The sequence below is a fragment of the Protopterus annectens genome, chromosome 7.part0 (assembly GCF_019279795.1).
Source record: "Protopterus annectens isolate FY-2018-M chromosome 7.part0, PAN1.0, whole genome shotgun sequence".
NCBI lineage: Eukaryota > Metazoa > Chordata > Ceratodontiformes > Protopteridae > Protopterus > Protopterus annectens.
The window spans coordinates 1,596,882,905-1,596,907,473 of record NC_056739.1 but is presented as its reverse complement, the minus strand read 5'-3'; the positions used below and the strand labels follow the sequence as shown (position 1 = coordinate 1,596,907,473).

The following is a 24,569-nucleotide window of genomic DNA, read 5'->3' as shown; positions in this document are numbered from 1 at the left end:
CATATAAATGAAAACAAAAATGTCTGCAATAATTCCTTTTCAAATACTGTTGACAACATAAATGTACTTGCTAAGTATGGTGTTTTTCCCATCAGTACTGAATTTATCATAAGCCATTTTTTCTAAATGATAATTTATATGTTCTCCAGAAAAGACATGTCTGCTTTATTTCTTCTATTACTTTTCAAGTTGAATACTACTTGCATCTTTATTCCCAAATTGTATACCTAACACAGAAACTTCATTGTAAAATATATACCCCCAATCTTTACTGCATCAACCTAAACCTTTACTTTTTTTCTTTATTTAAAGCCACCCCTGTCATCTCTAGACACTTATTTGTGCAAATTATTACTTTTTATCCAGATTTTTTGAACTATTATAATGTCATCTGCATATTTATTTGCAGTTTGTTTACTGGGGAAGTCCACTTGGCCAAACAGAGCCCATTTTCAGTGGAGACCCAGGGAGAAAAACTCCAAGGTGCAAAAGAAAGCAAGATAATGTAAATTGGTTATGTACAATTATACAAGTTAGATAAATTTAAAACATTGCCGTCAATTCAGTAGTTAGAGAAATATCAGTGACAGATTGCCATTATATATTGGAATATACAATTATTATACAAATTATTGACAAAATAGATTGCAAATTTGAGATATATTAGCAATTCAGTAGTCAGACAAAAGCAGTGACAGATTACCAAAGACTTTTTGAAAGATACTTATTGCATGGAAGAATTTTAGGTAACATAGTATAGGGAGAAAAGGTGTGTTATTAGAGCTAGGTTCTCAGGGGTGTTGAGTACTAATCCTTCAGGTGTTATATACCTGCCTCCTTCATTTTGCAATATATTTCACATGCTATTGCATTCATAACTAATGTCTTACACCACTGTTCATATGTACCTCTTGGCTTAACCAGCCATTTACACAGTATTTTTAGTTTTATTGTTATTACTGTATGCTGACATACATAATTTCCTAACTTTCTCACTTGCATTATATTTTTTCATTTTACCCATAAAATTTCATGTCCAATTGTAATAAATGCCTTATTTAAGGTCTCCTGTCATGATTTTTGCTTCTTCTTTTCTGTTCACATCATCCGAACTTTCTCTGTCATTAATACTTCTTGACAACCCCTCCACGTTATACTATATATGCTATCTTCCTTAATGTTTTCCATTTTAGTTTCAAATCTTTCTTGTATTATTTTCATAAAGATTTTATAATCATCATTATTCAATACTATTAGTCTCCATTTTTTTAATTCTCTTTTATCTTCCTTTTCCATGTGAATTTGTGTTCCACTACATAATTGTATATAAAACCTTCATTTAACCATTTAGTCAAAATCTTTCAGAATATTTCTTTTTGCCAGTTCCTTAAAGTTTTGTACATTTCATACTGTCTTCCATCTGGGCCTGCAGCTGAATCTATATTAACTTGTCCAGTTACTATATGTAGCTGATTTAAAGAGATCTCCTTTTCCAATTGTTTGTTTTCTTTTTCTGTTAAATTTTTACTTTTCAGGTTTTTTTTTTTTTACTACCTTCTTTTTTCTTTAAACATTTATTGTACATATTATACTGCACTATTCATAATCTTTTTCCGAGTTCTTTCTAGTTCTCCTTTTACATTCCTTTACTAATCTGCTTTTAAGTAACTCGATATGTCTTCTTTTTTTGGAAAAATCTTTTTTTTTTATTACAGTTCTTATATTTTTCTTGATTTCTTTGATATAATTCCTTTTCTTTGTTTTCTATCGGTGTGTTCTAAATCTTCTAATGCATCATTATATATTCTTTTATATTTTTCTTTTTCTGTTTTTCTCACATCGTGTTGCCACTGTAAAAAAACATTTTTTTACATTTTTCCTTGAAAATCATTCACCATTCAGACCAGTTTTTATAAAATGTTCTCAGTACTGTAATTTTTCCATAACTGTATTTCTAATTACATTCCTTCTTCATTCTGTGTTTTATTTATTGTTTTTATTCCTTTGCTTATTTTTATATATTCCTTGTTTTCTTTTGTCTCAAGTCATATTGAAAAATGATCAGAAAATCCTGTTTCAACTGCCTCCCCTTCTCCTATAACTAAACCTTCTGGTACTAATCTATTTCAGTTCTATACATACCCCTTTTATAAGTCCATGGGCCAGATTCAATAAAGCCTACACTAAGTGAACACAATATGTATTCAAGAATATTCTTATCACATTTTTGTGTTTTATAGTCAATCAGAAAGATTACATTAAGTGTGCATGTAGTTTACACTTTGTGGTAACCTGTATGAATTCCTGTCAGTATTTAAAGCTGCAAGAATATTAGTAGGAAAACTAAAATTAGGAAGAAGAAGGTGAGAGATATGTCTGTGTTGTCCAGTAATTCAGAATAGTGCACACTAGTGTAAGCTTTATTGAATCCCAGGACATGAATTTTTGTCCCAAAGTTTTAATTTACCAGATATTATAACGTCTAACAGTTTTCTTCTATCATTTCTTTTCTTTTTATGCTTGCCTCTTAAATCACAAGTAAATTTTGCTGTTATTATAATGTTCATATTTATCACTACATAGTCTAAAATCTGATGAAATAAGCTTTTCCTTTCTTTACAGTTAATATAAGCATGTAATGCTATAAATTTATATACTTGATCTTTCCATTTTAAATCTACAATGGTTAATCTTCTCATTTTGGTAAAGGTACATCTAATATCTTTACTATATTTCTACAGCATACCAGAATGTCTGTAATTTCCCAAATTCCAGATTCTTTCCTCACCATAGTTTCTCTGTTTCTAATCTTTCTTCATTTGTTCAAAATATTGTGTCTGTTAATATAATTACATCTACATCACATGAATTGTACCACTCCACAATTCCTGTTCTTCTTACTATATTCTCAATACTATTCACATTTATAGAAAGCACTCTAAACTTTTCATTTTCCCTTTTCCTTAGATTCATGGTTTTGTAAGTTCATAACTAATTACTAGGCTAGCTTTCTTAGTAGGCCATTCTAAGTCTAACCAATTTCATTCCCAAAGGTGAAAATCAGATGCTGTATTTTGCATCTGTAAGTCAAACACATTAATCACTATACGAAGCCCCAGTCCTTAGCTGCATGTGTTCTTTTTCATCCATTTCCTTTCTTTTTTTGTACTTATCCCTGTAAATTTTCTTTTTCTGTTTACCCTTTTACCAGTAGAATATTTTTCTCTTTTACTACCTGCAATTTTACATCATCTTCACTTATTTCAGAACATTCTTCTGTGCCTTCTTTATTATTTTTTCCTCATCTGATATTCTTCTGTTTCTACTACATCTAAACGTTCTTGTCTTTGTTCATTTTCTTCTTTCTTTTTTATTACTGTTATTTTCATTTTTGCAATCCATCCATAAATGTCCGATTTTGTTAAATTTATAACATTTCAATTCACTTTTTTTGCATCATGTTCCATTTCCCCACAAATATAACATTTTCTTTTGTCACAGTTATATATCAAATGTGCTTAAAACAACATTTTGGGTTGTCCCCAGTATTTTACAACACCCCTATTCCCCTCCACATTTATCAAGCGTGTGGTATATGTATATTTTTCTCTTTCTATTTTTAACACAATATTATAGTCCCAGCCACCAATCCATAAACGCCTTTTGAATTAAACTTTTGCAATGTCCATTAGTTCTTTGCATAAAGCTTCCAAATGTCCTTTCAAAATCTCTGTTTCTACCTCTTTTTGAAATTGCACATGAATCTTCGTTTTTGTTTTTTTCTGTTGAATGCTTTTATCACATAAAGATTTCGTGGGTTACAGCATTTCTTTTCTTTCATATTCTCCAAGAAAATTTTCCCAAATATACTGTCACAAAATGTGTTTTGCACCCAAAGGAGCTATTAAGCTGTCCCACATTTCATTCCTGTCCATTTCTTTGTCTTCTTTACTTTGAGTCCTTACCACATACTTTTGTTTTTCATTTTCTTCAGCCTTCTTTTCTGTTACTCCACTTTTGTCTTTTTACTTTCTCTGCATATGTTTTCTTTTCCATCTCACCACTGTTCTTCAGAGTAGTCTCTACATTGTTATTTTGTATTTTCTCCATAATGCCCCACCCCAGGAAACATCTCCTTCATGTTATTGGCTCACTCTGCACTTCCATTTCTTTAAGTAAATCATCACACAACCCTCCTGACTGGAGGATTGTGATTATACATCCATGATTTTCTTGACTCATCTCCATCAAACAGGTTTCTTTGAAACAGTTCCTCTGAAGCCTGCACACATTCTCTGGTCTCAAAATGTGCTTTCTCCATCATTACCCTCACTACTCCCATCATCCCCTTCTCTCTCCATCTGCCTCTGCGCCTGGAACAGAAACACAAAGAGCTCCTCCAGAATGGTTCCCACTCACAACAGTGATGAGTAGATGAAGTTCCTGATGCCCTGGCCAAATTTCCCCAGTAGTATGAATACCACCTTGGATTTTCTCTGAAAAGAGGCCACCAGCTTGATGGCAATAACCTGATCAACAATGGATAAATAAATAAAAATAAATTATAAAGCACAGTCTTTTAACCCTTGTATTCTTTAATCCCATATTTCTTATCCTAGTATCACATCCTTCAAAACTCTTCTCATCTTCGAACATCTCCTGCACAATATACAGCTGAGGCTTTATATGCCTTATACAATGGTATATTGTCTTTTTAATGCAAACAAAAAAATCCATGGTTTTATTATACTGTGCTTCTTGCTGACCTGTGTAAAACACTGAACAAACAATGAATGTTTTAAAATGTCATTAATTACTATGTAGTTTCAGTTGTATTAATTGTTTTTTACTTTTTTATCGATGTGCACATATAGCAAATTGTATTAATTCTTGTTTGTAATTTGCGTATGTTGCATGTTTTATATGCTGTTTGAGGAGCTTTTTGCCCCAGGCCACCACTGAATAAGAATCACAACCCGTTTAGATAACCCAGTAATGAAAAGGTGGTAGGTTCAGAGGTAGCTATAAGTCATCAAGGTCCTTGAGGCAATTAAGGAGCTTATCCCAATAGCCCCAGAGTATTGTCTAATTAAGTGACTTTGTGAGAGTCCGTCAGAAGTTAGAGAAGTTAAGGATGTGCCCTTTTCCCTTTTTTCCTACATGTGAAGGATGTGCATCTTAATTTTCTTTTTTCTCTCCTAGATATGAGAACTGTGTATGTTCCTTTACTTTCCTGTTATTGTCATTGCTGGAAATATTTATCTGTATATATGTATCTGCAAGCGATATTTATGTTACTTTGTTTCCTAGATGTTAGGGGTGTTTGGCCTTATTTCTTCCTAGAGAGGTAATGAATGTGTATCTTTGATTTATGTTTTGGATAGTAGAAATTTATACAGGCTGTGGGATGTTGTAGATGTGAGCTTGATGCTATGACCTTTTTTTTTTTTTTTTTTTTTTTTTTTTATGTAGCTAGCTTCCCATATGTTCCATTGACTATTTCTAAAATAAGTCATACTTCAAGAAGAGTAACTCAGAAAACTATAAAAACATACACAATCATTTATTGCAGGGCATAACCCCTACAACATACCCAACTAACTTATGTATAACGGTTGTACTGTAATGGGGAAAGTGAAAAAAAAATAACACTGAAATGCCCTTACAACTCGTATTGCACAAGTGGATGTGGTATGGTAAAAAGAAATGGCACAAAAGCTGTTGTACGCACAAAAATGGCTCAATGAAGTGTAAATATTCCTACCTAAATATTACGTGTTACATGTTCCTTTACTTTGTTTAACAGGCATAACAAACATGTTTTTCCTTTGTTCTTGGATGTTATGGATGTGAGCCTTTGTTTTATTTGCTTGTTAAGAATGTTTGCCTTGATTTTGTTTCCGTAACATGAGAGCTTGTATACCTTTATTAAGTTTCCTAGTTCTGAAAGTTGTATATGTTTTATCTGATGTTATCCATGTCATTATTCCTCACTGTACGGTCTTTGATCTGACATTGGATCCAAGCTGGCAGCATCCACATTGACAGATCTAAGGCTCAGGCTCCTCCCTCTCCCATAATCCCCTGCTGCCCTCTAACCCTCAGATCTTATTTGCCACGTATCACAACGGACGTAATCCGTTGGCTGTTGCTGAGATAAGTGACCTTTTCCAATTTTTCTGCTAGAGTAACTTAGTTTCAGTCTGTTTAATGTTATTTTCTTTTCTGTGGAGTGTTAGAGTAGTTACCTCCCCTCCCTTAGACTTTCTAGTTCTTTTTTGGTTGTTAGTTAGGCATTTTGCACCCCTTTTCCCCTTAGTCTGTTTAGTCCATTTAGTCTGTGTAGTTTTTAGTTTTTCTTCTTGGTATCTTTCCTCCTCCTTTAGCATATCTGGAAAGCCCTCTGAGTTTAAGAAATGCTCCTCATGTACTCAGAAGATGCCCAATTTCAACTTGCACGAGGAGTGCTTGTACTGCTTAGAAGCTCCTCACCTGGAAATTAAATTTGACGTTTGTGCTGCATTCAACCCCAGGGCTTTGGTGGAGTGCCAAAATAAGCTCATGCTTAAAGGGATGGTTCAGGGGGATCCTTATGTCTCCCCTGCCAAGGCCCCTTCTTCCAATGCCAAACAGAAGGCTTCCTTTGTCTCCTCTGGAGTTCCCAAGAAACCTAGGCTGTTGCATCCCTGATATCCAGATCCATTCCCAGCCCAGGCTATCTCAGATCCAAAATCCTCGGATCCCAGACCTCCTTCTGTCGGATCCAGGGCCTTCTTGGACGAGCCTTGGATCCAACCAGTTCATCGGATCTGAGTATTCCCTCTTCTCCCCCTTCAGATCTGACAGTCCTGTTGGCCCTACCATAATTATCGAGGATTCAGCGTCAGAGTGGTAGAGAGGACCTTCTCCAGGACTGGAGCTACATCTCCTGCTCCTCCAGGTCTGCCCCTACCCTTCTCTACTTTGAGTGGTGAGTCCTCTCATTCTGTCCAGGGTCTGCCTTCCCGTACTAGCCTTCAGTGGGTTCCCCACCAAACAGGTCCCCACTTCTTCCGAGTCCTCCCCGGAGCTCCAGAGAGAAAGTGCAAGAGGAGGCACTTGGACTCCTCTGTGGATTCCCTCGCAGAAGACATAGACCTCGATGAAGGAGAAGGGTCCCCCAGATCTCCGCCCGATGATGTCTCCTTTGGGGACATCCTTGAAATCCTGAGGCAGAAGAGTGGATGGTCTCCCCATCCCCCATCTTCAGAGGAGTCTGTGTTCCTGAAGGCATACAGGATGGGCCCATCTAAGTCCTGGGTGTCCCTTCCTGCAGACGAGTTGTTGGACCTTATCACCAGTAGGACTTGGAAGGAGCCAGACACTGTGGAACCAGTACCTAAGTGGGCCGACAAGTTCCTTAGCCCCCCCATCGACCCATCCCTTCTGGAGCAAAGGTGTCCTGGTGAATGCCATCATGGTTGCCACTACCACCAGAAAGGACCTAGTGGAGCAGAACTCCACGGTCCATCCCCTAAACAGGGAGTCTTGGGCAATTGACCTGTTTTGGAACTGTGTGTTTGCCTCCACTACCTTTGGACTGAGGACAGTTATCTGGCACACTTCACCCGCCTTCAAAGGAACTTTGTCAAAAAACTCACCACTTTCCTTTCAGAGTTGTTGCTGGAGGAAGACCTCAAGAAGGTATCTCCTAAGCTGTCTACTCTGACATCCCTTACTAATTCCTTGATGAGGTTAATTTCCAGTTCTGAGGAAGCTACCTCTTGAGTGGCAGGTACCGGCATAACTATAAGGTGGCATGCTTGGTTACAACTATGTGGGTTTGCAGAGGCCTTCAAAGTGTCCTTTACCAGTTCTCCTTTTGATGGGTGCACCCTCTTTGGACCTTCTGTGAAAGACACTCTAACCCACAGTGAGCAGGAAGGGAATACCTTATCCATGGTTAGGACCAGTTTTTTTACTCCTCAGAGGTTGTTTACCAAGATCCAACAAGGAGCTAAGAAGATGTGGTTCCAGAGGTCAGTCTTCCTTCTTAGGACACTCCTGATGATTCCTCTTCAAGAGGCAGGGGGAGAAGTTACAATGGTAGACGCCACCCTCAAGACAGGGGGGCTCTGCAGAATCAAGGTTCCAGGGAACCTTTCTCTGAGTAGCCCTTTCAGTGCTCCTGAATCTTTGCCCAACTGTTCTGCTCTGGAGGCAGTCAGGGGTCGTCTTTCTATTCACCCACTAGCCTGGACAAACATTACTTCTGATCAGTGGGTATCATTTCCAGGGGTTATTTCATTCCCTTTCTTCAACCCCCTTCTGTACAAAGGCATCTCCCTGAGCTCAGGACATGAGAATCAAACTTTCTGAATAACATCCCAAAATGTTGGCATCAAAAAACACAGAAGTTCTAAAACCCAACCACAAGCCAAGGTCAGTGGCAAAGATGACAGTGGTATATTGTGGATGAAATGTAGCAACCAGTAATATGGTAAAGCTACAGCTGCAATGAATAAGGAGAGAAGGCAAGTCCAGTACATCCAAAGTAGTAGTTGGCAATTCATAGAGTGCCATTAACCATTGTAGCGATAACAGTACCAGTAGTACGTGGCTGTAAAAGTCCGAGAAGGTTTGTCATACAGTTATAAACTAATATTCAAGAGAGTCCAAGCCTGGAATTAATGTAGTATAAAGCACCTGTCTTCAGTAGCATACAAAGTCTGACCTATACTAAAGCTGTACTCTGCTGAGCATCTAAACTCCATAGTGCATTAACAGATACTGCATTGGAAATATGAAAAAAAACAACAAAGACACATAGTACCTCACCTTTTGTAATATAACAGTATATTTTAATGATTCCATTTAATTGTTTGATGAACACAATTAACAGTGAGCTAAGGAATAGCATGAAGACTTGATGATATTGAATTCCTTCACCTTTTGTGTATCTTACAGTGGACCATGTACATTTAAGTGATTGTTCAGAATTGCTTTGTTTTTATTCTATTGTACAGTAAGATATTACAACCAGCAAGACTATAGTAGGATGTCACATCATGTGATAATGTCAGCAGTGCACATTATCTTGAATCATGCTGCTTACTGTTGGAGAGTGTATGTTAATTTTGCACTTTATGTGCCACTCAGGAGTCTACCAGTGCTGTGCTGTGGGAAAAATGTCTACACACTTGCTTATGTACTGACTTTGTTAGTGGTTTCCAATTCACTGTGTAGTTTATAAAATATTACTGAGCCTTTTTAAATATCAGCATAGAATAATTAGTGAAAACCTGGTATGCTGTTAAGGGCTGCTGTGATTTGATTTCTCTAGTTCTTTTCTTGTGGGGCAAGCAGATGGCATGTTTTCATATGGAGCTGCATTGCATTTGTCATCACGGCATGTTTAATAGTGTTTTACTGCATGTATTCTTGAAATGTTTCTACCCTACAAGAAGCTAAGAATCATTAGACCTTGGGCTACCAGGCTAATGTTTGCAGTATAGCATAGGCTAAACATGCATCTCTTTTGAAGCAGATGAACTCCCAGTGTTTCTCTCTGTAGGCCACGCAGTTCATTCAGCAGATTAGTTACCATCTAGTGAGTGATATAAATCCTAAACATAGATGGCAAGGGCTTTGTTTCTCAGAGGAATGAAATGCTGCCACATGCTTCCTAATTTGCAGCTTTTGAATATTACCACTAGGAACAGGACTGGGTGTTTCAATACTGTTGAAAGGTTTCATTTGAAGAACATGAAAATGATATATATTTGTTAGCAAGTCCTGCTGTTTGAGTTGTGCAAAATAATGAGGCGTTCTTCCTCTAAGAACTTGGTATAGTTAGGCAGTGTAAAGCTCAGCAGGTGAACCTTCATTTAGTATAGAAAAGAATGGGGTCTTCACCACAAGCAGTGTTGCAGAGTACATTTTGACTTGCCAGACTCTATTTGAATGGTGGCATAGTGCTGTGCTGTGAAGACTGTTACTAGATGTGCCCGAGAAGGCTTTTTATTTTAAAAAGTCTATTCAAACACTAGTTTGTGTTGTCCTTCTAATATTTAGCTTTGACTGGGTTACAGACTGCATGGGATGCACAGTTGTTTAATAATAACTTTAAAAAGTTATACTGTAATAAAGATTCTTCTTTGCCAGAGGTTTTGAGGAGGAAATTTAAATGTGTAAAACACAGATCACCATTTAACAAGATGCAGTGTGCATAAGGTTTAGCAAGCATAATACACTTGGCATAGTACCATTTCCCCCTGGAATTGTACATCATCCCTTATGGCTTTAAGATGGCTGAGTGTAAACTGTTTGGAAGAACTCTTTATTTAGAGTTGTTGTTCATATTTCATAGGAAAAGTCACAGATCACTTTTAAACAACCCTGAAACAGAAGAAAATCCATACTTACGATATGGGTGAGTCTGGTGGTTTATGTAATTAGGGAAGCCTCTTGTCAAAGAATCAGAAGTTCTACAAAATTCAGGTCTTCACCTAACCACAAGGACACAATTGCTTTGTAATTCATCAGTGATGTAACACCAGAAGTGATGCTGGGAAAGGACATTGTTTGAGCACATCAGATGAAGAAGCAGGGTCAGGCAACAGATACGGAGCAGTGTGACATTGTGAGTTGTGGCATTGTGAGGCAGCCTGTCATGTTTTTGTCTTTGTAGGATATGGAAAGAGACTGGTGTCAGAATTTGTAGTGTTGTAGAACAGATGCCAGCTGTCTTAGGGCAGTGTGTGTGTGTTTACTTAGGGCTGTAGCCTTACTAGAGCTAGTACGTTAGAATAAAAAATGCAAATGCATACTCAGACATTATTTTATCTCAACTTTTACTTCATATGGCAAAAGTAATGTTTTTATAATTTATTCTTCAAGAAGGGCAGGATTTGTGCACTATTGATCTAGAAAATGTTTCTGCAGCAACCTGCTGCTGAATTGCCGTGATACACAACCCCTTTGGTAATGTACAGCCAGCAGCAGAGTAGAGAGCAAGTTCTCCAGACAGCCTAATAGTGACCCCTTGTACTCATACTAGAGGGACATAATAAAAGCCACCACCCCAGTACCCATGCCTCTGGGCTGCTTTTCTTTTCTGTAAAAACTGTGTTCATGGCACTAATCTAAATATGAGAAAGTGTTAAAAAAGCGTAACTGATTAGAATGGTGTGCTATGTCCTTACTCAAAACAAAATGCATGTTACTGTATGAAACATCTTGATTTGACCTTTGCACCATTGACCTTGCTCGATGCACTATAAAGGCTGTGCTCTACCTTAATCATTGACCCCAAAAGTACTTCGTATGAGTTACAAAGGGTGAAATGGAAGACTCTGCTCACTTGAAATAAGTAATCCATGTAGAGTAGTGTTGAACTCTCTCTTATTTGTTAATGCTGAGAAGCTTCTTATCCACTTTGCTGCAGAATGCTCATGAGAGATGTTAGTGGTTAGTCTCAGTGGTGCCGCAGGTAGTACACTCTCCTTTGGTGCAGAGGGCTATAGGTTCTATCCCCATACCAGGTAGATGGACTTCTGGCACTGCAATGCAGCATAAGGGGGATGCTGCACTCCTGAGTGTATCATTCTGCAGATGAGATGTTAAACCGAAGTCCCATCTGCTTGAGTTGGTGGAAGCTCAGCTGAATATAAAAGATCCTATGACACCCATTAAAAAGAGCAGGGGAAGTTCAGTGCCTGGACAAATGTCTTGTAGTAGTATAAAGACCACCTCGGGTCTCCCCTGAAAAAAAAGGCCAGTAGCCTAGTGGGGTTAATGCAGTCAACAAAAGATAAATAAAATAAAATGTTCTGCCTGCTTAGTAAAATTCTGAAGGAGATACCAGTGTTCCCTATGGAAATCCAAAGTTCACATGCATGTAGATTAAAGGCAGAGTAATGTTTAGCCCAATGCAAATGAACAGTGTTAATAAAACTAGAGTATTATTGCTGTTTTGTAGGCTGGCACAGCACTTGTCACTTTTCATGGTGAAAAGCAGCAAATTACAACGGCTGTCATGAAAGCATTTCTTAGTAGAAATATATTATCTGTAAAAATAAATAAACAAATAAAAGTCTGTTTAACTGTTGCTCCTCAGTGGCAGGCTTTCTCTCTTTTAAAAGTAGTTTTTGAATCTGAATCTGATGTAACACACAAGGAATAATTCTTGAAAGAAACAGATTGCAAAGACTCAATGCTTTCCACATAGGACATCTGACCTTTCTCCTAACATACAAATTATAATCAAAAGCCTTTTCATGGAAAAAGATAACTCTCAGAAACAAATTAAATGGAGTAAATGAAATCCATGTAAGTCAGCATTTCTCCAGTCCTTTCTTTTTGCAACTTGATGAAGATGACGGACCATATCTGTGATTAAAAAAATCTGACGGTGTGCTATCTGTTGTGAAGGATGCACAGTAGAATACATATTTTACTCTCTGTATCAACAATGATTTGATGACAATATAGAAGATTAAAGCTATATACATTTTTAAGCTGCTTCATTGGGTCCAGGGTTTAAGTCTGTCAACATATGTTTGCCTACTGTGTGACTCTAAAGAAGCTAGATTCTTCCAGTCTGCCCCAGTAAAGAACGGTTGAGACAAATGAGCTTACCTGGTTACAAAAAAAAAACTTTTTCTACAGTAATTTAAATTGATATGACTAAAAACCAAAAACTACCACAAAAGGCCCAGCATGCCAAACAAAACAATGAAAAAACTAAAGACGTGACCCAATTGTACCAGAATTAAAGGATTTTAACTGACAAGTGATTTATTGCTTCAGTCCCCTTTTATCAAGGACTTCATCACAGTAATACCAAATAACAGATCTGATGTTGTCAATTTTCATTCCTTCCTCAACAGATGGGTTCGGATCCAACACTCTGATCCAACTCAGCCGTTACACTAGCTTGTGGCCACCAGTAAACTCTTGAGTTTGTTTCCTACCCATAATACACTAAGCGTAACCTCTCTCAGATCTCATTTGCCACTTTCGCATCCAGACGTGGTTGTCTTCTCTCTTGAGCTTTTTGATAAAGATGAATGAAATTTTTAGCTTTATCCGTATAAAACAATTATTTTGTAATAGCTTCTATTATTGCAAGAAGGTTTACTCTGTTTCTCCACTAGTCTTTCAGTTTTGTTCACCTTTCTACCCCTTTTTACACTTGTTAGTGTAGTTCGTTATTTGCTGATAGGCCTTCTCTCCCGTTTCTTTTCTTAACGGTTAATTTTTCTTAAAAAAAATTCTGTTCTAGCCTTTTTCTTACTGGTTTTCTTCCTTTCAGTACTAGTAGTATCCAGTTGTTTGCTGTCCATATACTTTAGAATTTTTGAGTACCCTTTCGATATTTGATGTATTACTTGTAGAGATGTCTGATAAGGGATTCAAGACATGTAAAAAATGTGAGAACAAATTCCCTTTTCAGATAATCTTTATACGTCTACTGTCTAGGGTCCAAACATTTAGACAAAGAATGCAATATTTGTCCTGGGTTCAACCCCAGGGCTTTAACGGAAAGATGGAATAAATTCATCTTAAAGGGGTTATTACAAACTCCTTTCTCGGAGCTCAGTCTCCAAAGACTAAAACCAGAGATCCTTCAAAAAAGTCCAGATCTCCAGATCTCCTGGCTCAACTACATCCACTTCATCGGAACCAAGAAAAATGAAGTTGAAGATGGATCCGACATCTCTTGGTATCTGAACATCTTCAGATCCAATGAAGTATGTGGCTAGCCCTACCTCCAAACCGTACCATGGATCTGAAGTTTCAGGATCCTAAACTGCTGCCATGTACAGCATACTCACCCAGTGTGGATCTGGTACTATCTAGGGTGCTCTCCCCTTTTTCAGAGCAGCACTCTAAGTCTCCTTTGGTGGTGTCCTGTCATTTCTCCAGAAGTCTCTCAGAGGCAGATGTGGAAAGGATGATGAGATTCTTCACAGAGCAATTTCAGAAGGAAGTTCTCACGGTTCTTGACCCCCTTGGGTCAAGAACACCATCCATCTACTACTGCTCTGGTAACAACTCCTCTGACCCAACCTCTGGTGTTAGAGTCCTCGGATCTGAGCTTCTGGCCCTTTCGGTGTCAGATCTGAAGAGAACATTGTGTTCGGATCTGACAGTTACCCTGTACACACGGCCCTGACATCTTCAGATTTGGATGACTCTCTGAGCTGAAGCTTCCCAGTCAGATCCAAGGGGATAGGATTGACTCCAAGGTTTTCAGAGCCATCACTTCCTCTCAGAGCTTCGGCGTTGGTTAGCTGGGCTCTGGCTTCCACATCTGTCAGACAGCTCTCGGAGTGGAGGAACGTGGTGGGCCAGAAACTCATTTTCTCTACTCCATTGGCTTCCTTCTCTCCAGAGCAGTCTGCCTTTGAAGTTGTGAAGAGAGTTTTCTCTTCTCTGGCAGGTCAGGTGAGTCCTTCCCCCTCAGATTCACCCTCGACATCTCAGCTGACTTTGCACCATGATCCTCAACATTCTGCTCCACTGGGAGAATCGGCCTAGAGCTTCTAGACCACCCAGCCGGGTATTATCTCTTCCAGTACTTCTCCAGATCTTCCCACCAAAGACATCCATAGGGAGAGAACATACAAGAGGAGGCACTTGGACTTCCTCCTAGGAGTCCATCACTGAGGATACTGACTTTGATATGGGAGAACGGTCTCCCAAATCAGCACCCATTGATGTCTCATTTGGAGACATCCTTGAGATCCATAAACAGAAGGGTAGTTGATTTGCCCAAAACCCAAATCCTGAAGAGTGAGCATTTCTGGAAACTTTCGGGACTAGCCCAACTACCTGCTGGGTCACTCCACCCGCTGATGCACTTCTTGATTTGGTTTCTTAACAGGTGTGGAAAGAACCTGGTATGATTGAGCCAATCCCCAAGAGATCAGACAGGATTCTGGCACCACCTGTAGGAAAAGAACATTGGAGTAAGGGAGTACCAGTTGATGCAATGGTCAAGGCAGCGGCTACAAAGAAGGAACTCGTGGAACAGATTTTCACTGTTCATCCCCCTAATAGAGAATCTGGGGCACTAGACAGATTTGAGAAGTGTGTGTGCTTCAGCATCATTGGCTCTCCAGTCGCTGAACTACTTGGCACACTTCACGAGATTGTAAAGGGACTTGATTAAGGAACTTTCAAAACTCCCTTTCAGGGGCCACTACTGCAGAGGCTCAATCTTCTGTGGCCTCACAGTTGGCTACCCTTTAATCTATTGCAAATTCTTCCATGAGGCTCATCTCGCATGCTGCAAAAGATGCCTGAAGGGCTGCGGGTTCAGGCATTTCCATCAGGAGGCATGTCTGGATGCTCCTGTGCGATTTTGTGGAGCCCTTCAAATTATCTTTCATCAATGCTCCCTTTGACGGTTCTTCTCTATTTGGCCCCACAGTAAAAGACACACTCTACAGCTGTAAGAAGAACAGAAAGGCGCTCTGTCTGCAGTGGGAGTACATTTTTCAACCCCTCAATGGACCTTTTCCAGGAATCAATGGGAAGGTCAAATTATGTGGTTCAGGAAGTCTCAGGGTCCTTTCCAGGATACAAGTGGAGATAGTCCTCCCAGAGGCAGGGAGGGGGGGTGATAATGTCAGAAGATGCCCTTGTGGCAAAGGAGGCCTACAAAACCAGGGGTCTGGAGATGCATTTTCCAGCAGACCCTTTCGGTGCTCCTAAAGGGAGTCAGTCAGGGGTTGATTATCTCTGCACCAGGAAGTCTGGCTAAACATAAAGGATACTTGGGTGCGGGGAATCATTACCAGAGGTTATATTCCCTTTTCCCTTCCACCCCCATTACCCAGGAAAATCCCAATGTTCTACCTAATCAGGGGGAAGCAGCAGCACTGGAAATACAAAAGCTGCTACAAGAGTCATCCAAGTGGTCCCTCCAGACCAAATAGAATCCAGAATTTACTCAAGATTCTTTTTAGTGCCAAAGAAAACAGGGGACTGGAGACTGATTTTAGAACTCCATATTTTGAACAAATCAGTTCAGCACACCAAGTTCTGAATGGTCACGGTTCAGTCCATTCTGCCTTTTCTGAGCAGGGACAACTGGACATGGTCAAAAGACCTTCAGGATGCGTACTGTCACATAAAAGTGAACAGACGATCTACAAGGTACTTACACTTCCAGCCTGGAGCCAATCATTACCAGTTCAGAACACCCAGGGTGTTCACCAAGTGCATGGCAGTAGTAGCAGCAGCTCACTTGAGACTGCAGGGATTCCCGGTGTTTCCATATTTGGACGATTGGCTCATTACTGCCCTGACCAGGCATCAACTGGTAGACACAAGACTAAGTGTTGCAGACTGGTTCTTATCTTGGAATAACCATCAGTTACAAGTCACAATTACAACTGACTCAGGCATTGGAATTCATAGGAGCAATGTTCAACACAGTATCAATGGTAGCTTCTCTTCCCTTTTCAGGAGTACAAACAATAAGAAATCAGGTCAAGAAAATAATTTGCAGTGCCAGAATTTCTGTCCGGTTGATATGCAAGCCCTGAGATCAGTGTCAGCGGCAATAATCTTAGTTCCTTTAGCAAGATATCATATGTGAATTCTGCAATGGATGCTGCAAACACAATGGTCAATTTTCTTTCAACCTATGTTGACAAAGATAAGAATAACTCAGGTATGCAAATGGTATCTTTCCTGGTGGATGCAGTCACAACTGTTGCAAGGTCATTCTTCTTCAGTCAAAGGCCATAGTGACCACGGACACTTCCCAGATTGGGTGGGGGGCATTTTCTGGGAAAGACAGTCTAAGGCACTTGATCCTCCAAAGAGGCCAACTTGCATATCAATGGTCTGGAAATGAGAGCAGTGCTTTGGGCATTGCAAGTATTTCAAAACTCTCTCCTTCTCGGAACAGTTGCGATCCAAATGGACAACAGTTTCGTACATCAGCAAACAAGGGGGAACCAAGTCTTACCCCCTGTATCAAGAAGCCCTGAGGGTGTGGCAATGGATGATTTCTCCCAACCGCTTTTTATGCTGCGGTAGCATTGTCACCACACAGCAAGACGTCGTGTTCGATTCTCAGCTAGAGAGCGTCTTCTGTGTGGAGGCATGCGTGAATGGGCGTGCCTTCGTTGAAGGTTGTGCGTCAGGGCTGGTAACTCGGCACATAAAAATCAACTACCAGTCATTAGCAGACCGGAGTTCCGCTGTGGCGACCCCTAACCGGGATAAGCTGAAAGACACAACAACAACATTCTAGAAAAGTGCAGCGTGATAGCAGACACACTGAGCATGCCCATTTTACTACCTCATGAGTGGTCTGTCAGCAACAAAGTGACGGACATGATTTTCCATCAGTGGAGCCAGCCTTGCTGTGTTCTCTTTGCATCTCCCGTATACAAGTGCAGCAGCTTCTTTGCCCTAATCCCCCCACCGAAGGGTCACAGAGGGATGCTGTACTCCCCAATTGGTCTCCCATTCTTCTGTACATTTATCCATCCCTCGACTCCTTTAATTCCCAAGTTCCTTCAGAAAGCAGCCAGGTTGAATAGCAAAGTTATCCTCATTGCACTTTACTGGTCTTGCCAAATTTGGTTCCCCTTCCTTTGGCCTTATCTAATGCACCCACCTTGGATTCTGAATCCAATTCCAGACCTTCTGTCTCGGCAAATTATGTTCTCATCACCTGTCCGTTCTATACTGTTATCTTCCCGTAAACCCTGTACAGGGAAACTCTGCAGAAGTAAATGGAGAAGATTTGTTTATGGGGCAGAACAGAATCAGTTAGTCTCCTTCTCAGCTTTGATTCATTCTGTTCTTGAACTTTTAGTGAGTTTATTTAATGGGGGTGCTAGTTCATCAGCTATTAAAGTTCAACTTGCTTCCATCTGTAACATTCATGTGGGGTTTCAGAATTCGTCCCTGGCTTCCACTAAACTGTGCAAAGCCTTTTTTAAATGTACTCTTCTACTTAGACCTCCTTATATAGGTCCTATACTACCATGGGATTTAAATTTGGTACGGCAGGCCTTAACATATTCTCCCTTTGAACAAGCAGCTAAATGTAATTTTAAATTTTTGACCTGGAAAACTGTCTTTAATTGCAGTTACATCTGCTAGAAGAATTTCAGAACTTCAAGCATTATCTTCCAAGCCTCCATACTTGATTTTCCACAAAGGAAGGGTCACCTTACATACCAATGTTTCCTTCCTGCCTAAGGCAGTGCCAGAAAACAACATTAACCAAGTCATTAATCTGCCTGTGTTTTTCCCAAGCTTTATGAATAAAGGAGAATATATGCTGCACTTACTGGATGCTCATAGACAATTACGTTTCTACCTGCAAAGAACAAAAGAAGTTAGAAAGACAGACCAGCTGTTTGTTTCCTTTGCACATAAGTCAAGCAAATCAGTTACAAGGGTAACTGTAGCCATATGGTTGACGGATTGCATTTCCTTTCTCTACAGCAAATTGAATCTCCCCTTACCAAAATGATTAAAGGCTCGTTCAACCAGATCTATGGCTATTTCCACTGTATTCCAGTCTAGAGCTTCCATGGATGACATATATGCGGCTGCAACTTGGTCAAATCCTCATATGTTTATCACTCATTACAAACTAGATCTGGTCTCGAGTGGAAGAGCGGCCCTTGGCTCAACCGTACTGAGGAAAATCCTTCCTTAGAGTGCACCCAGGAATTCAGGTAGCTGGGGACTCTGTCCCACCTGCTGAGGAATGAATGAAAATTGACAACATCGGGTAAAGAAGTTATGTACTTACCATAACATTCCATCTGTGTTGTCCATTTTCATTCTTCCTCAACTCCCCACCCTCCATCCCCCTCCATTTCTCACAAATGACTTCTGGATTAATGAGACTACTAGGGACACCACATGTCCTTTGTGTTTAACTCCAGTTATGGCAATTCTTTTATAGGTTCCCACTTTCTCAAGCTGTAAATAGGGTCTGAGGGACGTTAGGCTTAGTGTGTTATGGGTAAAAAAGGAACTTGAGAGTTTGTTGACTACCACAAGCTAGTGTAACGATCGAGTTGGATCCGAGTGTCTGATCTGAACCCATCTGTTTAAGAAGAATGAAAATGGACAACACAGATGGAATGTTATGGTAAGTACATAACTTCTTTTTCACCATTATACATGTGAAAAGAAAGTACATTGCAGAAAAATGAAGTCTACTGGCTCTAATTCTTAACACTGAATCAATCCTATTGGTCCCACTGGGACTTGGCATTATCATATCATTCAATTTAATTTCTGGACCCATGCATTAAATGTTGTACATTAAATGGTGGAATTATTTGTTGTTATTCTGACAAAGTACTTGATAAAGGGAGATGAATGCAGTGAATCATTTGTTCGCTAAAAACTTTTGGTTTGGTACAACTGGGTCACGTACCTTTTGTTTGTTGTTAAATTGATATGAGTTGTAACTGTGCATTTCACCCTCAACAACAAATGACAGCTAAACAAGTCTGTCCTCCATATTCTGCTTCACCTACACATTTATCCTTCTGATTCCTATAGTTTCAGCTCTAAGAGGGGTCTTTTAAAGTGTTCTTCCTAGATAGAGAAAGATTTGGTGCCTTGATGCTTTGTCTTGTGTTCTGTGCCAAGAAGAGAATGGATTTTGAGATACGGATAAGCATGCATACTTCTTTCAGAGTGTAGTAGGTGCATGTGACAAATTAAGCCGTCTCTTCCCCTTATATTCTATGTAACCTGTTAATCTTGCTGTTTTCCACACAGAGGTTTGGGTCATAAAGATTCTCATGCTGTTTTGTGGTGCTTGTCTTTTATGGGCTGAGGCCCACTTTTCAATGTATTAGTACATTGTGGGTTTGGATGCAGTGCACTTTAGCCCAGTATTTCTGCTGAAGTTTTAACTAAGAAGTTTGATCTGAACATTCCAGCCTCTGCTGACCCTGGCCTAGATTTATAAACATAGGGGCCAATTCAGAAAGGCTACCAGAAGGTGTAAGCCTCGAAGTAACCATTTCTGATTCAGAGACAGCTGTGCTACAGTGCAGCAGCACATTGGGCTGTCTCTGTGCCCTACTGCAAATGCTAGTGAAGCTAGCCATGAGCCTTAACCCAGTATGCTAACTTAGCCGGTCATCTGAAGGTGCATTTCCTACACTGTAAGAAGTATGAAACTCTGGCATTATTCACTGACTGCAGTACTCTGTGAGTTAGAAGAAATTGGGGACATGTAAGCGGCAACTTCAAGTGCATTCTGTAAAATCAGGGACAGTTTTATAATATTACTTGGGTTAACTTAAAATGTGAATAGAGCAACAGAATCCCGATGCACTTTGCAGACAATAGGAGGAATGAAACCATAATGCATAGCATTATTGACTGATTGTAAGGATCTGTGATTGTATAAAAAAGTGACACTGGAGACGTTCTGCCATCTCAGGGACAAGTAAGAGAACAAGTAAGAGATATTTTGGTGCGTGTTTGTATATGTGCATGTATGTGGGAGAATGAATGGGGAATACCTATGCCAATACAATACATGGGCCGTCAGTGGTGACTACTGCAGGAAAGGGCCGATTTGCACTCACTGTAGTTATATGGGTGATTAAGAGACGTGCAGATTAGCAAATAATGAGATCTTTCTTCACTGTTGCTAACATGTCTCTGAATCAGATTTTTTCCAGCATCAGATAAATAGTCTCTTTTGGCCACAACCCTTTTGCTGATAGTGGGATTCTTTCTGAATACTCAGGAGAGTGTCCCATGGTGCACATTAAAAACATCTACCAAAGCCCAGAATAATTCAGAAGTATTGCTTCACAATGGGAAAGTCCCTGTGCATAGGTTTATATTGTTATGTAGTCTTATTTCTCCATCCTCAGAGTACTTGTGTGAGTAATGCCCACCATCGACACTAAAGTCCTTTTTCTTTCGGCTGCTCCTGTTAGGGGTCACTACAGCGGATCATTTGTTTCCATTTCTTCCTGTCCTCTGCATCTTGCTTTGTTACACCAACCACCTTCATGTCCTCTCTACTCCACAGTCTGGAAAGTCCGCAGTTGACAAAAACTGGGTGGAACACCTCTTTTATTTTTATTCAGCGACTACTCATGCGTAAAAGAAAATGAAGTTAACTACTGCCATGTTCTCAGCTGTCAATATAGACTTGACCAGTTAATGGTATTTCTAGCCCATCATTAAGTGTATGGGTACTACAAGTCATTCAGGTCTTATCTTTGCAAAAGTAGTGTCCATAGGAATAGTTGTACACCCACCAGTACTTTCAAATAGTGTCCTAGGTAGCTTTCTCCTTTTTTGTGTCGTTTCTTGTGTCATAACCATGGGCTCAGCATGATGGCAATTACCAAGGAACAGCTTCTAAATAAACAAGTTAACTAAAGGGCATCTGTCTTTCTAGCTGCTCAAGACTTGCTTCACATAAGAGGAAGCTGAATGCAGGAGTATTAAGCTTGTCACTGGGTTATCCTGTGTGGCCACAGTTGTATACAGTCTAGCACTGGGTTGACTCTGTTTTAAGAGTCTCACCAATGTCAGGTCTGCTTACAAAGTAAAGTTAGCACTGAGATTGTAATCCACTGAGACAGATTCTTATTTGGCATGTCTGTGAACATATTCAGGTGATATTTTTAATATAAGAAATATTTCAATTAGTAACTGGAAGATTAGTGAAGGAAGTGTGAGCAGTTTAGTGCACTATAAGCAGGCCCCATTTTATTAACAAGAGACATTTTAATTTTAAGGATTTATTAGAGAGACCAATACTTATAAAGATTGTATGGTAATTTTTGTATTTTGTTGTGGCACATGTAAATACTGCAGTTTTAATAACATAAGACCCAATATTTTTTATTTCTTCTTTAGACATCAGCCACAAACCTACTGGTAGATTCTACCATATTTCAGAAAGAGTAGCTTATATTGCTACTTTATGCTTCTTTTCTGGATTTTATATTAGAAAAACTAAGAGAAAACTGAATGAATGAAAAATATATAAACACTTGAATTCCTTAAGAATAAGAATAATATTTAAACATTACACTGTCTATAAAGTGTTTAAAAGTTTGCTTTTTTTCTTTTAGAAATAATAAAGAAAGACGACCAGCCTGATGAATTTAGAAGCTTCCCTGCAAGTCAAAAGAAGCATAGTGGCAGATAAAATGCAATGTCAATGTTAGTTAAGGAATACATGATTCTGTTAACGTTAAAAGTTTACATAAGATTAGGAAAACTTAGCCATTTAAGTGTTTTGTCATTTTAAAATATTTTTTATATATTGTATGAATTGGTTAAAATTAGTTTCATGACGCAGTGGGAGCATTTATAACGAGAAACTGTTACATTATAGTTTCATTTTCTGAAGAAAGTTTTAGTAATAAAACGACAAAAGTACTAACGTGATGTCCGTTGCCATTTGTTTGTCAAATCAGAAAAGCTTTTTTTTTTCTATTGTAAACATTTTGAGTTGCCAAAGAGTGAACTAATGTAGTGCTTGATACTTGCAATTTGGCAACTAGTACACATTTAACCAGTGCGGAAAATATTCATAAAGTAAGCAATACAATACAGAAACTGAAATTAGAGTGACTACAAAATTTTGCCCCAAGAGGAAGATGCCTTTTTAGAATCTGAGCTTGTTTAATAATGTGTCATTTGCAATCTTCCAGACTGGAGATGGGAGCTTCAGCATGGAAAATTATCTTGTGATGAAATATAGGTTTTGCCCATCTGTTATCAGTTTATTTGAAAATAATCTGAAACATGATAGATGGTAAACTAGTTGGAGAAACTATCTTCTTAGAAGATGAAGTTGGTAGTGCAATGTTTTTTTTTTTACCCTGTTTGCAGACTTTAGTTTGGGTGACGTATGCGGATGCATTGTCTGTCCATTAAATGTGCTATTGATGACTGTTGTTAGATATAAGTTCACTTACTCTATTTCAGAAAAGAGTCTACAGAGAGGGAAGAACAGCATGAAAGTGCTAATTCAGTCAGAGAAGATTCTTCATGTCCTGTGGATGGCAGCAAAAAATGTGCATATAGCTGTACCAAAAAGCATTACCCCTTTTGCAGCTGAAAGCAGTGAAACTGGGGCACTCTACTTACATTTAAAAGTAGGGAGCAGATTTGATATTTTATTTATTTTACTTTTGAGATAAGTTGCTTTTAATTGTGTGTGTGTGTGTGTGTGTGTGTGTGTGTGTGTGTGTGTGTGTGTGTGTGTGTGTGTGTGTGTGTGTGTGTGTGATATGTATATGTTGTAGATCAAACCAGAGTTGTCAGCTCTTCTTGGGCTGGATTTCTGGCAAATTAACTTGCCAAGTCACTTTTTTAGTGCCTGATTATTCAGACAGAACCTACTGGCATAAGTAGGGAAGGGCAAAAGGGGGCAGCTGCTCTGAGTTAATAAAGTGGCTGTATTTGATGGGTATGGGGGTTGATTATGATAAAAATGACTGCATGTGAGCTGGAAGGATTACACTGTATCAAAAAGTAGGAAGTTTGATATAATGTTTTTCACTTTCCATCACAGTCAGACATCGACATTATACACAATAAGTGTTGCCTCCTCACTGCGCTTGGTTCTCGGGTTGAGTTTTGGGTCTGTGGCTGTAACTCTTTCTTTGTGGAGTCTGCATGTAATCCATGTCTCGGTAATTGTTTTATCCAGGTGCTATCATTTATTTGCCCATTCCCTCAGCTGCATAATTTATGCCTGTGGCCAATTATGCTCTTACTGTCAACCCAGTCTAACACTAGAGGGATAGATGTATCTTTATTTATTCATGTTTGGGTGAGTGCAGATATTTGCAAGGCTATATAAACAATATCTGGGAATACTGCCTGTCTCCACAGTTTGGGAAGCTGCACTTTGGTTAGCTGTAAGCTTTAGGCAAAACTTATTTTCCTTGGAAAGAAAAAAATAATAAGTGTATTTCCTTACTCATGATTTTTCCTCAGGCCATCATTGGATCAAACAGTTAGCTCTGAAATGCACCATAGAGCATCTGTGATCCTATGACTTCTGCGATCCTAGTAGCCTCAAGACCCTCAGTGTGATTCATTTACTTCCTCCAAATATGTTACAGTTGGGAGAAATATATATGTAAAAAAAAGTTAAAAAAAAAAAAAAACCAAGAAAGTAGTCATCTCTCTGAATAACCTGGATAAGGGAAAAACAGGGAAGGGGCACTGGGGGGTGTAGTAGAAATCAGCATGCAATGAAGAACCCAAGAAGTTTTTTTTCTAGGGTTCCACTTCACCTACAGCTGACCTTCTTAACTGCAGTCAGACGTGTGAGATGTTTATAGTTGGTAAAGTGGCTATAACGAATACATACTTAAGTAGTCTGTGAATGAAAGAAAATGGCCCCGTCTGATGTTTGATCACCAGTAATAGTCATTGACCTGCCACCCATTCAGTTGCTTCTTGTCCCCCCTTTAAGGTCACCAGCTACCATTGGTGTATGTATAGACCACTTTAATATATTCAGTTGGGCATTGCAACAAAATTTAAATTATGCAAAACCCAGACTGTAAATGCCATGGTTCAATCTG

At 39.1% G+C, this 24,569-nt stretch overlaps 1 protein-coding gene across 3 annotated transcripts in view; it reads left to right on the top strand.

Moving 5' to 3' along the window:
* Nucleotides 1–24,569, top strand: part of BICD2 (BICD cargo adaptor 2) — a 1,042,429-nt gene that overhangs the window by 974,900 nt on the left and 42,960 nt on the right. Inside the window, exon 7 of one of the 3 annotated variants that reach the window (XM_044078151.1) lies at nucleotides 22,095–22,350. The exons of the other annotated variants lie outside the window; for them this stretch is intronic. Within the exon in view, the coding sequence (XP_043934086.1) occupies nucleotides 22,095–22,122 (28 nt within the window). The 3' untranslated portion in view covers nucleotides 22,123–22,350. Of the gene's footprint in view, nucleotides 1–22,094; nucleotides 22,351–24,569 lie in introns of those variants that run through there. 3 annotated transcript variants of the gene reach the window in all.